The sequence below is a fragment of the Oxyura jamaicensis genome, chromosome 9 (genome assembly GCF_011077185.1).
Source record: "Oxyura jamaicensis isolate SHBP4307 breed ruddy duck chromosome 9, BPBGC_Ojam_1.0, whole genome shotgun sequence".
Taxonomy (NCBI): Eukaryota; Metazoa; Chordata; class Aves; order Anseriformes; family Anatidae; genus Oxyura; species Oxyura jamaicensis.
In genome coordinates, this window is record NC_048901.1 from 13,352,911 (window position 1) to 13,365,474 (window position 12,564).

General features: G+C 35.7%; 1 protein-coding gene across 6 annotated transcripts in view; it reads left to right on the top strand.

Moving 5' to 3' along the window:
* Nucleotides 1-12,564, top strand: part of ACAP2 (ArfGAP with coiled-coil, ankyrin repeat and PH domains 2) — a 65,681-nt gene that overhangs the window by 42,104 nt on the left and 11,013 nt on the right. For 2 of the 6 annotated variants that reach the window (XM_035334318.1, XM_035334319.1), the window contains 10 exons: nucleotides 437-457; nucleotides 3,595-3,646; nucleotides 5,016-5,116; nucleotides 6,332-6,437; nucleotides 6,873-7,081; nucleotides 7,292-7,361; nucleotides 8,666-8,760; nucleotides 10,238-10,425; nucleotides 10,760-10,864; nucleotides 11,234-11,326. In XM_035334318.1, the coding sequence (XP_035190209.1) occupies nucleotides 437-457; nucleotides 3,595-3,646; nucleotides 5,016-5,116; nucleotides 6,332-6,437; nucleotides 6,873-7,081; nucleotides 7,292-7,361; nucleotides 8,666-8,760; nucleotides 10,238-10,425; nucleotides 10,760-10,864; nucleotides 11,234-11,326 (1,040 nt within the window). The remainder of the gene's footprint in view (nucleotides 1-436; nucleotides 458-3,594; nucleotides 3,647-5,015; nucleotides 5,117-6,331; nucleotides 6,438-6,872; nucleotides 7,082-7,291; nucleotides 7,362-8,665; nucleotides 8,761-10,237; nucleotides 10,426-10,759; nucleotides 10,865-11,233; nucleotides 11,327-12,564) is intronic. The other 4 variants (XM_035334320.1, XM_035334321.1, XM_035334322.1 and 1 more) reach the window with 3 other exon arrangements.

The following is a 12,564-nucleotide window of genomic DNA, read 5'->3' on the forward strand; positions in this document are numbered from 1 at the left end:
TGTAAGTTTGTATTTCAGATGAGATGCTTTAGTGGAAAGAAAATTAAATCTTTACTAAGTCTTTACTGTAAAGTCTCACAGCAGCTGTTATGGAGACATTTTTGGTTATATATGTATCTGTTGGAATGACGCATTTTTCTGGATGTATGAGAAAACACACAATAGGTTAAAAAAAATAAAATACTTTTGGTTGTTAGGAATTCGGATTTAAAAAAGGTGTGTGTGAATAAATGTAGGTGTGGGTAGAGAGCCTTTACCAAACGCTGGTGTGTTCTGCATAGTTTTTGGGTTGGTGCATTAGATGTTTTCCTTTTTAATTCTGCTGTATTTTCAGATCATGCTAATTCTTTGCTTATTTTGCTCATTTTGCATTTTTCATTCTTCTTCCTCTTATTTCCCTTATGTTTTAATCCTCCCCCATTTTTTCACATGACAGGAAAAAGCCAGATCACATCAGGTACCAACCAGCTTCTTTTATACCTTCCCAATGTTTCTTTGGCACGCAAAAGCTCTAAATTAACCCTGCATTTAATTTTGATTACTTGCAATGGATGTAAAGTGGCTCAGCCTAAGAAAATAACAGAAGGATTCTGCCTGGGATGCCAATACACCTGCTGCTCAATGCTTTCAAAAGAATTAGTAAGATTGAGCTGGTTTTAGCTGAAAAGGAATTAAAGCAAAGTTTATGCACTCAAACTTCTGAGCGTATGAGATCAGTGTCTTGACTTCTTGTTTCCTTTGTATCTTGGTGGGATTTTTCTCACCAACTGCATTGGAGATAGAAATGTAACTTTTAAATGTTGTGCATTCTTAATCACTTTTATTTGCATGCTGACACCAGTGAAGAAAATGGTTTCCTTTTGAAAAACCAATAAGCACGGTTCAGTTTTCATGGAAAATTCAAATAATTTAAACTTTTACTTCTCTCAGTTCTCAGAAATTTGAAATGCTTGTCAATGAATATTGTGCTGATTCCATTTTAACAAACACTTTTTTGAATTATGTTAGTGTAAATGACAAAACGTGTAATTTCTAAACCCAAACAACTGTATTTAAGTACTACTATCAACTCAGTGGGGCAGTGCAAATTACTTTAAGATTTCCCAATGTGTTTTCTTTCACCATGCTTCTTTCCTATTGTTTTGACAGAATGTCACATTTAAGGAAAGTTCTATTACAGCATGCGTGTTGCCTAAAGATGCATGAACATCAATTCTTATCACAGGACATGGCTATAATATACCCCATAGCAGCACCTCCAGTACCTGTTATAGCTCAAAACGTTCCTTCCTGTTACTGCTGTGAGCCCCAAGCACTCTGTTTCCTACAGTAGAGTTTATGAACTATTCCAAATTTAGAAAAATTTTGGCCTGAACAAAACTGTTGTGGTGCTGACGTTTTGGAAGGGAGGCTGCCACTTCCTTTTTTTAAAGAGTGCAATATAGTGTATTAGCTTTATTTTCTGTTGAAGTCTACTTCAAAAACGAGAGATACAAGTTATGCTGGGCTCTAAATTGTTTATCATATTCAGTAAAAGTTTCTTTACAAAAAAAAAGAAAAAGTCAGGAAGTAACACACACATCAATGCTTTTTGGCTGAACTTGGCAACTTTTCTTAAACAGTTTTGATTTCTCTAATGGAGGTGGGGGGGGGGGGAAAAAGGCCTGGAATACTTTGAAAACTTCTAGATTAAAGATGACACAAAACTTGTTCAATTTATTGTGCTTGTTTAGATCTGGTATGAGAACATTTGGCTTTAGAACAAATGAAGTATGACATTAGTGAAGTAAATCACACTAATCTCATTTTTAGAGATTAGCTCCATTGCATGTTATCTTGGGGCAGGGCTACCTTTTTTTTTTTTTTCTCCATTGTAACTTAGGCACTGTTTTTCATGTTTTTGTCTTTAGTATTAAGTTTCCATAAAATAAAAACCAAACACCTTGGTTTATTTTCCTTTTTCAGTCTGCTTTTCTTTTTTTTTGGTTGAGTTACCTACTTAAATCTTGGCAACTACCTGCCTTACCTTGTATTAGAGGCTTGATTCCTATATATGTTTTTTAAATAGGTGGTAGAAAGGATACCTTTTAAATAGCACTGACTAAAACTACTGTTGTTAATCAACTGAGGAGTTGTTTTTGCATAATTCTGCTCAATTATTTTAACCCAAAAAGATTACAGCTATTTTGACATAAATCCAGTATTGAAAGAAGACTGTTGTTACTTCAAAATGAAATGTATCTGCACAACATTTTAAAAGAATACTTATTAAAAGGTAGAATCTCATCTGTCTACTATGTACTAACCTTTCTAACAAATACTAGGTTTTCTGTTTTGAATCTAACTTGTTTAGTTTCTTTCCCTTTGTATTTTCTTAACAATGTGTGTGCTTCTTTCCATGAATGGCTTGTGATCGAATAATTATATGGAGCCCTCTTGTTACTAATTTTAGTGACCAGCAGCTTGATATTCACCAGTTTGTACTGCACCATATCTTGTTCTCAGCGGTGTTTTGTGTACTGTTGCCACTCAAACGAATTGGCAGTGCAGGAGAAAAAGCGATTTGCAGTACAAATGGGAGATTTGAGGTAACTGAGCCATTATGTTATGGTAAACACAGGTTCATGTTGTAAGCTTGAGCAAAATAAATATGCACCAGTCCCACCACAGGACTGAATTGCTTTTTGCATTCCTGTGTTTTTTGTCAGTTCACAACCAGTGACTGATTAGCTCCTATTTTGCGCGTTCCCTAGAAAAGCTAGAAGGGGATGGTTATATTTGCTTTTTTAAACTTTTCTGTGATCTGATTAAAAGCAGTTGTTCTGGGTCTGAGATGGTCAGAATTATTCCCAAAAGATGAATGTTTTTTTTTGTTCTCTTTCAATTGCATCCTATCTGAACAGGATAGGATCCTATGTGAACGGGAGCTTGACAAGGGATGAAACAGTTCAGAGGGTTTTTTCCTCAAGTGTTATCTTCTGGATTTTAGAAGATGCCTAAATGTTTTTAATAGTTTCCTATAAACCGAAGGCTTAACTTGAGATCCTACTTGAAAGGTTCTATTGTTGTTTTATGTTTATATGCAATTTTTTATCTAAAATTTTAAGAAATGCCAGACAGAGAGAAACTTGCATGGAATAGTAACAGTCTAGTTTTTTTTTTTTTTTTCTAATGCCTTGGTAAGTTATTTCTTCTACTGAAAATATTTAAGGAGTGAGCAGTTTGCATAGTTTGTTACTTAAACCATCTGAATTTGTATTATCAAATCACTTAAAATTGTAGCTTGCTGCTAAAATACAGAATTAAATGTTCTTTGAAATGAAGGTGTTGTGTACGATAGCTTTACTAATGTTGCCGTAACATGAATGTATTTGTTTAGGACTTGAGTTATTTGAACCTTGCTTTCTGTTCTGTTTTGTCTCTGAACTCCTTTCATTAGTCTCATGAAATACTTGTCAAAACTGAGTGGCGTTACTTCTGTGAATTCTTTTTTTTTTTCCTTACAGTCTCTCTGTAGACTGTATGCTAGCATATTTCAGTCAAATAAGGGTGAAACCAGTTACGTACTGTTTGGATGTCTTTTTATTCTAATAGGCGCTGGTTCTCAATACAAAATAACCAACTGGTGTACCAGAAGAAATTTAAGGTAGGTATCAAAATTTGTCTTGGGATAGTTTGGTGTGGGCGATTGTATTTCTGACATGGGGAAGTAAAAGCAGAGTGCTAGCAGGGACGTCCTGTATGGTCTTGAACCAATCTACTTAATTTTCTAAATTAATTTCTTTCTTTGTAAAATAAGATTAACACCTGGATTTACAGGTTTTTGGACTCTCACACAGGGACTTGTAATCATATATTTTATTTAATGCATTTTTGTTACCCTGTTACAGAGAAAACCAAGAGACTTGGAAGTTGTTGGTCCCAAAAGGCTTGTACGCACTTGCTGGCGGACTAAATGCTCCGTGCCATTCCCTGGCCTGTTCTGTTCAACTCCTTAAGGAGTTGCTCTCTCTGGTCTTTCATATCCAATTTTGTGCTTGGAGAGAGAGGAAAATAAAAAGACATGAAAATATTTGTTACAAAACAGTTATGGATGCTACGTACGTGCATCTAATACTAAACAGATCAGGCAATTCAGCAGTTGATGTCTGTCTCTTTGCCAGTGGCAAAGAACAATTTTTATCACTGCTGTTGCATACAGCAGCAAGTGCAGCTCTACCCAAGCCTAAAGCAAGCTTTTTCATTCAGCCTTTGGGCCTCTGTCCCTTAGATTTACTGTTCTAGAATCAATTTGTTGCCACAAGGCTGTAACTGTTCTTGATGTTTGGAAAAAAGCTAGCAGAGAACTGGGTGCAGAAGGAGAAAAAAAAAAAAAAAAAAAAAAAAGTGAAAAAACCTGACAGTGATTCAGTGTTAACAGCTCAGGTTCAGAGCCTGTTGTTATCTAATGCTCACAGATCAGGAGATAAGATCTTTGTTTTCATGGTTGATAAGGACACAGGTTGAGTTTGTGTTAGCACGTTTTGGGCAGTTTGTGTTTATAATTTCCAATTACATTTTGATATGTTTTTATATTACAAAAGAAACCTTTAAAATGCCATTAGGTTAGAATAGTTGTCTTCTGACTTGACTCAAACTTTCAAAACCACTGCATCCCACCTTCTGGATTTTGTACCTGGCACTGAAAACAGCTTGTTTTGGTGTAACCTTTCTGATTTCTTTGCAAGTTACGTTCTGAGAAGAGAGACAATTACTTTTTGAGCTCCCTTAAATGTTGCTGTTTAAGCTGTTGATTATTTGGTAATTAGATTGCAGATAAAAAGGCATCGTCCAAATTTTCACAAAACATAACCAAGCATGAAAATTGTGACAAGTATGTGTAATACCACTTATTAAAAAAAAAATCAACGGGAAAAAATCTGTAAAGCAATAAAATGAAATGAAGTAATTTGAGAGTATTAGCTACTGTTCTGTTCAGCCGTGACCCCTTTATTTCTTTATTTTTTTTCTCTTAGGATAATCCCACGGTAGTTGTTGAAGACTTGCGGCTTTGCACAGTTAAACACTGTGAAGACATAGAAAGACGTTTCTGTTTTGAGGTGGTTTCTCCAACAAAGTAAGGAGAAGTGGAGCACTTGTTTACTTAAAAACTGAATAAATGAAATTACATTTAGTTGCTGTGAAACACAAGATGAGTATGTCTCTTGGGACAAACAGGGAAAATATCTGAGCAATTCTGTTCTCTGAAACTTTGGCGAAGAGTAAGTGGTGCTGTGAGAAGTATTCCTAGTATTTAGTTTACTTTTGGTATTAAAATAAACATGCGTTCTTGTGCTTTATGTATAAATGACTTGTGGTCATGGAGCTCTTGTGGCTTAGTAGTAGAAAATGTGTAGTTCTGCTCCACCCAAGTAGTGTGGCTGGTAGTGTCGACAATAGTTCAGTTTCTCTGAATTTCTAATTGAGATAATGAGAAACAAACACAGAATGAGCTTTTGAGTCAGTAATGTTAAACTACATTTCAGAATGCACTAAATGAAACTACCAAATACAAATATTTTGGGGTTCTGGCAGCACAGTGCATTAGTTGTATTTTGGGTAAGTATGGCAGTTCCTGCTCCAGTAAGGGCAAGATGTTTTTTTTTTTTTTTTTTTTTTTTTTTTTTTTTTTTTTTCCATTAACAGTTTGAGTGTGGCCATATTTAAGTTTTTGATGCTGAGTCAAACTTATTTTAGGTTCTGGTGTATCTATAATTCCCAGTCCTTATTTTTCTTCTCTTAATAGACAGCTGTCCTAATGTTTGCATCCTTGCCTGTGGTTCATTAATAAGTATTTTGTTCCTGCTAGCCTGTTCTTTTTCATCCCTTAAGTGCTGGAACAGCTGTATACTTTGTGATTTGTATCCTCTGGCTGTTAGTGTCAAAAGTAGTTCTTAGAGAGTTCCAAAATCATTTTATTTTGGTGAATGAACTGTGTTTTCAAGGGCTGATAGCTGCATCTTGTGTAGGTAGTTATGGAGGTAAATTGTACGTGAGGATATAAACATGCAAAATTGGGAATTAATAAAAAGGGGAATAGCAGGTTAAGCTATTCTCTGGGTTACTTGAAGAGTTGTATATTTTAGAATTACCTATAAATAATTTTGAAACAAGAAATTTGTGGTCAGCTGCATTGTTACCTGGAAAAAAATGGATACTAAGCAATGCATACTGAACAATGTACTTGTGCTGATAGCAAGAGACTTTGTTCAATACAATTCAGGCTCACGTCACTGTGTGCATAGCTGCTTGCTCAGTCTCTGACTCTGAGTGCATGTGTGATTTTTCACAGAAGCTGCATGCTTCAGGCTGACTCCGAAAAGCTGCGGCAGGCGTGGATTAAGGCTGTTCAGACCAGTATTGCTACAGCATACAGAGAGAAAGGGGATGAATCTGAGGTGAGGTGAAAAATCAAGCAACCCTTATTGGATTTTAAGGATTAAAAATAGAGATAACATCTTTTTTTTTTTTTTTTTTTTTTTCTGAGAACTGAAAAAAAAATCCATTTGCTGTCTTTCACTGTGAATGCAATGAAGCTTTGATGGAAGTAATTGTCTAATCTGTCTTTCACTCCACTTTTCTATGGGTACTTTGGCCTGTATGTTTTGATGATTTTTTTTTTGTAGTGTGATCATAATTCATAGGATTATTGGATGCTGTTATACTTATTTCTGTATTTCTTCTAAAAAGACTAAGAATTTATTTTTCAGTTCTGTGGCTTTCTTTGACTTTAAATGCAGAAGCTTCTTCTCTAGGATTTTAATGCACAGTCAGGATCTCAGTATTTGTAGGATCTTTTTCTTAAAATTTGCCTTGTTTTTGTTTCTTTTTAGAAACAGGAAAAGAAACCATCCCCTTCTACTGGAAGCTTAGAAACTGGCAGCGAGACAAAAGAGAAATTGTTAAAGGGAGAAAGTGCTCTACAGCGAGTTCAGTGTATTCCTGGTAATGCTGCCTGCTGTGACTGTGGTTTGGCAGATCCTCGCTGGGCCAGCATCAACCTAGGAATCACTCTTTGTATTGAGTGCTCTGGGATACACAGGTTGGTTGGCTCTTCAGAAGTATATTTGACTTATGCATTGACTTAATTAGAAAGTGTGTTGTTTGCCTCTTCAAGTATATATTAAAGCAAGATTAGAAACTCCTTTTGTAAACGGCGTGAAGGTAACTTGCTTTATTTGCATAAACCAATGGTGAAGCTATCTGAGGTAAGACATAGCATGCAGTTACTAGTTATTTTTTTTCTGTTCAGGAGCCTAGGAGTCCACTTCTCAAAAGTAAGATCTTTAACACTGGATTCATGGGAACCTGAACTGCTGAAGGTATGATAGTTTTTTCAAATGACTGTTTCTACTTAGATTGTTGTTCTACAGCCATGGCATCAGAATGTTCAATGCAGGAAAAACTTGCTTTTGTACCCAGTGTATTTCTTCTACTTTTGAGTAGAAAATGTTGTGTGTTTTTTTTTTTTTTTGTTTTTGTTCACAGTTTTTTATTCACACTTTTCTTATACAACCTCCAGTGGTACTAGTAATTTTTGATTCAGACTTGCAAGCCTGAAGTTCATAAATAGCCTTTGAATAGTAGGTTTCATCTGATGCTTTCAGTGTATAAAAATGGAAGTCTATTTACAGATGAATAATGTAGCAGGCTGGAAAAGTTTGGAAGTGCTATGTCAGATTAAAACATGATCATACTTAAAAATTTGAATGCCAACTATTACAGTAAGATCTTGATTTCATAAACTTAATGGCTTCTAGGAGACTATCGTATGTGACTGCTCCTCTGTGCTACGTTTACCAAAATTCTAGCTTAAAATGTGGTTATGAACAGCATGTGACACTGAAATACAGAAAGGAATACACTTGTTTCTAGGTGATGTTCTTGAACTTATATATTACTAATTCTGAACAATAAAAAGGCAGCTTTTGTATATGTTCATCTCTTGCCCTTAAATAATTCTGTAATACCCTGTGTTCATGCTGGGGGGCGGGAGGAAGGAAGCACAGCAAGCCAAACAAAAAACACCCCAGCTCTTGTTCTGTTCATGTAAATAAAAGCTGAATATTTTACCTGCTATTAGAAGCAAAAAATCTCTTTGTTGCCATCAGAAAGTTGGAGTTCATGGTCTGAGTTCACCTAGAAGTAGTATCTGCAGAATGCTTAGTCTTTGATCATATAGATGTAACAGATCCTGGTTCAGCAAAAATGTACGTTAGATGAGTTGAAACAGAAATGAGTAAATCGTGTCTTGCCAGATAAGGATTGGAATAAGAATAACAGCAAAGCTGGTGGAAAAGAATGCCTTTGTTGAGGAGGCCTGCAAATGTCATTCTAATTGCAGAAAAAAGATTCTTCAATGACAGATTAATTTTCATAATCCCCTTTCAGAAGGGAATAGTACTTTACAATAATAACTGCATTTCTGTTATCTTATTCTGAATTTGCTTCCTTTATTCACTGATTGTTTCATTGTCATGAACTAAACCTGAGCTTATTTTTGGAAGTGGACTTATAAAACTCAGTGAAAACACTGAGTTGTGAAAATAGTCTGAGTGAGGTAAAAATAACTTAATAAGTAGATCAAGCCTTCTGTAACTGTATTTTAATTTATTTTGCTTCATAGCTTATGTGTGAATTGGGAAATGATGTCATCAATAGAATATATGAAGCAAAGTTGGAGAAAGTGGGAGTAAAGAAGCCACAACCTGGAAGCCAAAGGTAGTAATATGCCTAGATTTCATTTGTTCATTATGGTTATAAGTGACATTAAATTGAACAATTGGCATCATTATTTAATATAAATGCAAATGATTTTTTTCTTCTTAGTACATGATTTATTTTTTCTTCTTTTGTGCCACTGCCTTCCTGGGGGTATACACCTTTTTGGCTTTTAAATACTGCATGATTATCTTTTGGGCCAATGTATTCCTATAGTGGTTAAAGGTTTTTGCTTGTATAAGCTAGCAGTCTGTTCTTAAGCAGTTGTGTTCATGTTACCTGCTTCTGCCTCTTCCCATTCCAGTTTTATCATTCCCCTGTCGTCTTCTCTAAAATGTGCCTGCCTTTCTCCTCACATGTTTTTGAGTCCACCTGACCTGAGGTCAGGTCAAGTTAAAGTTATCTTAATTTCCATTCTAGCTTCAGCTCTCCAGGCTCTGTAGATTTTGGTTGGTGCCATTGCGATGCTTCTCCTCTTGGTTTACCTTGTATGTCCCACTGCTCGTTTCACTTCCTGCTATCTATACTTCAGCCTTAAGTTTGACTTTTGCTTCCTGATCCCCAGAATGCTCTTTTCTTTGTTCCTACATTGTACACAAGCTCTATTTTACAACAACCTTCTAATGACTATACACCTGTCCGCTGTTTCTGTTTGATGTTAATTTGTTTGAAGGTAGTTTCCTAATGTTTTTCTATCTATTTTAAAGGATAAGTCTTTTAAAACATTTTTATTAGCTTTCTAGTTCTGTGCTGCTTTCTGTCAAACAGTTTAATGCTATAGAAAACCATGACTTATAAAGTGCTAGCAATTTGGAGACAATGATAACGTGTCTATAACTGTAGGAGATTTGCTAGATACTACTTCCAGTGGTAATTGCTTTTCAGTGCTTTCAATAATAGTACTTCTATAACTGCTTTCTTCATTGTGTCAGAATTAGTATGTACCATATGGTGATAACCTTAGGTTTCAAGAAAACGTATCTCAGCATTCATTATGCATTTGGTGATAGTACCTACCTGGGGCTTTGATTATTGTTCTCTTATGCAGTCTTGATGTTCCTTTAACAAATGTTTTTACCGAAGAATTTAAATATATGCTATATCACTTAGTTATTAAAGGATTAGTACCAATAAATAACATGTAGTGAATCATGTTTTTCTTCCACATACTGCTTTCTAGAGTCTCTGCCTGAAAGAAAATGGACCTATATAAATATAACACTTTAACATTTAATTCTTAATTTTTCATAAGCTGCGTTTGTTTGAGGCTTATGCAAAATTTAATTAAGAATCTAGAGAGAGTTGGACAATATGCCCAACAATATCCCCTTCATCTTTCTGAAAATGTCATATGTGTCCTGTGTGCAATGCCGGATTGCAGTTCGATTACTGGCTGTAGTATGAAATTGATGTCCTTATAACATAGGAAAATAATAAAATATCAGCTTACTAACTCCTAACATTTTGTATATGACAGGCAGGAGAAAGAGGCGTACATCAGAGCAAAATATGTGGAAAGAAAGTTTGTAGAAAAGCAGCCTGTAGCAGCTGTATCTCCACTTGAATCTGGAACAAAAGTTTTTCCTCAAAGTCAGGAAGAGAAAAGGCACAGTGCCCCTGAAAAATCTCTTTTGGCAGGGGAACAAGGTGTGGCATCCCCAAAAGGTATTTACACACTTCCTCTCCTTAGCTATGTTATGCATGTTATCTTTAAAGTAACTTTGTATTTACTGATTTCCTGCCTCATGCAGGGAAATCAAATCCTTCTCTTAATGGGTCAAATCCTTCAGTTCAGAAGTACAGGGGAGAAAAGGCTTGTTGAGAAATGTGCACTTTTCAGATGGGAAGAGTTTGTGGAGTGGGGGTTCTTACCATTCAGAAACATATTAACCACCTTCTTTCCTCCGTATTTCCATCCTTAATTTTTCCAATAACGTTCTTTCCTGCCCTATCCCTTCCTTACTGCCTGCTTTGTGCTTTGCTAACTTGCATGTCCCAGCGGTTGCTGTAAGTAGCGACGAGGCGAGGCGGGAGTCTCTGTTCTGTCCTGATGAACTAGATTCACTCTTCTCCTACTTTGATACTTCTTCAAAACTACGTAGTAGTAAGTACTATAGCTATGGCATGTTCAGTATTTGCACTAGTGACCCATTGTGTGTTGTGGCCATCTCCCTGCTTTTAATCCATTGTCTCCAGGCTACTGCATTGCTTTGTTTTCATGAAATAATTTAAGCTTTTTTACTTATCCTGATCTTCTAACTTTCTAATAGTCTTTCACACTATTTTTATAAATGTTATGGTTAAAGTATATGACTTTAGATTTTTTTAAATAATGAATAATTATTGGTCATTGGGAAGGGAAAAAAATAAAGATGAATTCAGGACCAAGTATAAGAGCTTGCTTTATTATCATGTCTGTGAAACATAGGTCACTTACGGTCTGTATAGTAATTTCCATTTCTCCCCCAAACAGTAAGAAGCAGTGACAGTGGGATCCAGCAGAGTGCTGATGACAGCAGAGAACACCTTGCCTCTACTATATCAGCTAACAGTTTGTATGAACCAGGTGCTCTAGGCTTTGTACTTTAAGATGAAGATTTAATCTCTTTTTTTTGCTAGCATGTTCATGTCAAAAGGATTAGTACTTGATGATAACGTTCACCTCTCTTCTATTCTGGTGTTCTGAAACATTTTAACAAGGGTAGTAATTGCCTGAGTGACCTTTCTCTCCTCCACAGTTGGTAGGGAGAATGACATAGAATCCTCCTAGATAAGTTCAGAGAAATTTTTTAGTCAGATGATATTGAGCCAAAACTAACTTTTTTAGTAGATGAATCGGTGCTTCACTTTAATATAGAAGTGCCTCCAGATAAATGTATAATAATTTCATAAACGGTTAAATATCTGGAGAAAGAATTTCTCTTGAGTCACAGACAATAAGCATTGCATGTTACTTGAATGCGTTGCTTAATTTTTTAATTACATTGAACTGACCATGCCTTTAAACATTTACTCAAACTTTACAAACTGATAAAATGATGTACTATTATTGTCCTGGGCTGACAGATATATGGACTATGGCTTGTCAAAATACCCAAAACAATTATAAAGCAAGCGTATTCAGCTACATCACAGCACTCTGAGGTACATTTTAAATGCAGTATTTCACAGCTGTGGTTTGTAGGCAAGCAGCATGTGGCTTGGATCCTCTGACTGCGTTGTAGAAACACGATGCTTTAACTCATGAAAGCTTACATGTAAAAATGTCTGTACTTCCAACACTCCACTCCGTATTACTCTTTTCAAGATGAAAGTTTATGCTGTAGTCCAAAGGATTATAGCCCCAGCAAGTAACTGGTATGTGACAATGGTGTCTTTTAATGAAAATTCTCAGAACAGTATTAGCCTCACTATATATTCAGGTGTATCAAACTGTTGCAGAAAGATATATTTGTATGACTACATCTCAGCAGGAAATTATTTGTATTCATATCTTGCAGTATGGGACAAGATGTATTTCTTAGCTAAATAATTTCTTAGGAATGACACAGAATAGGTAGATTGAAGGATATTCACACATGCTAGTAACATGGAGGGAAGGTTTCCTGGGCAGTAATAATTCTGTGAAGTGTCCGTGGTGGGACAAGCTAAAGGTGTGTGTGGTGACTTCTGGCAAAATGGGGCACGAGTGCAGGGAATTTCGCGAAGTCTGAGATAACTGATGCCAGAGAACTTAGGTCTTTGGTCAGGATTCTAGGAAGTACCTTATAGAAGCAGGAATTACAGGTAAACAATATTTATATT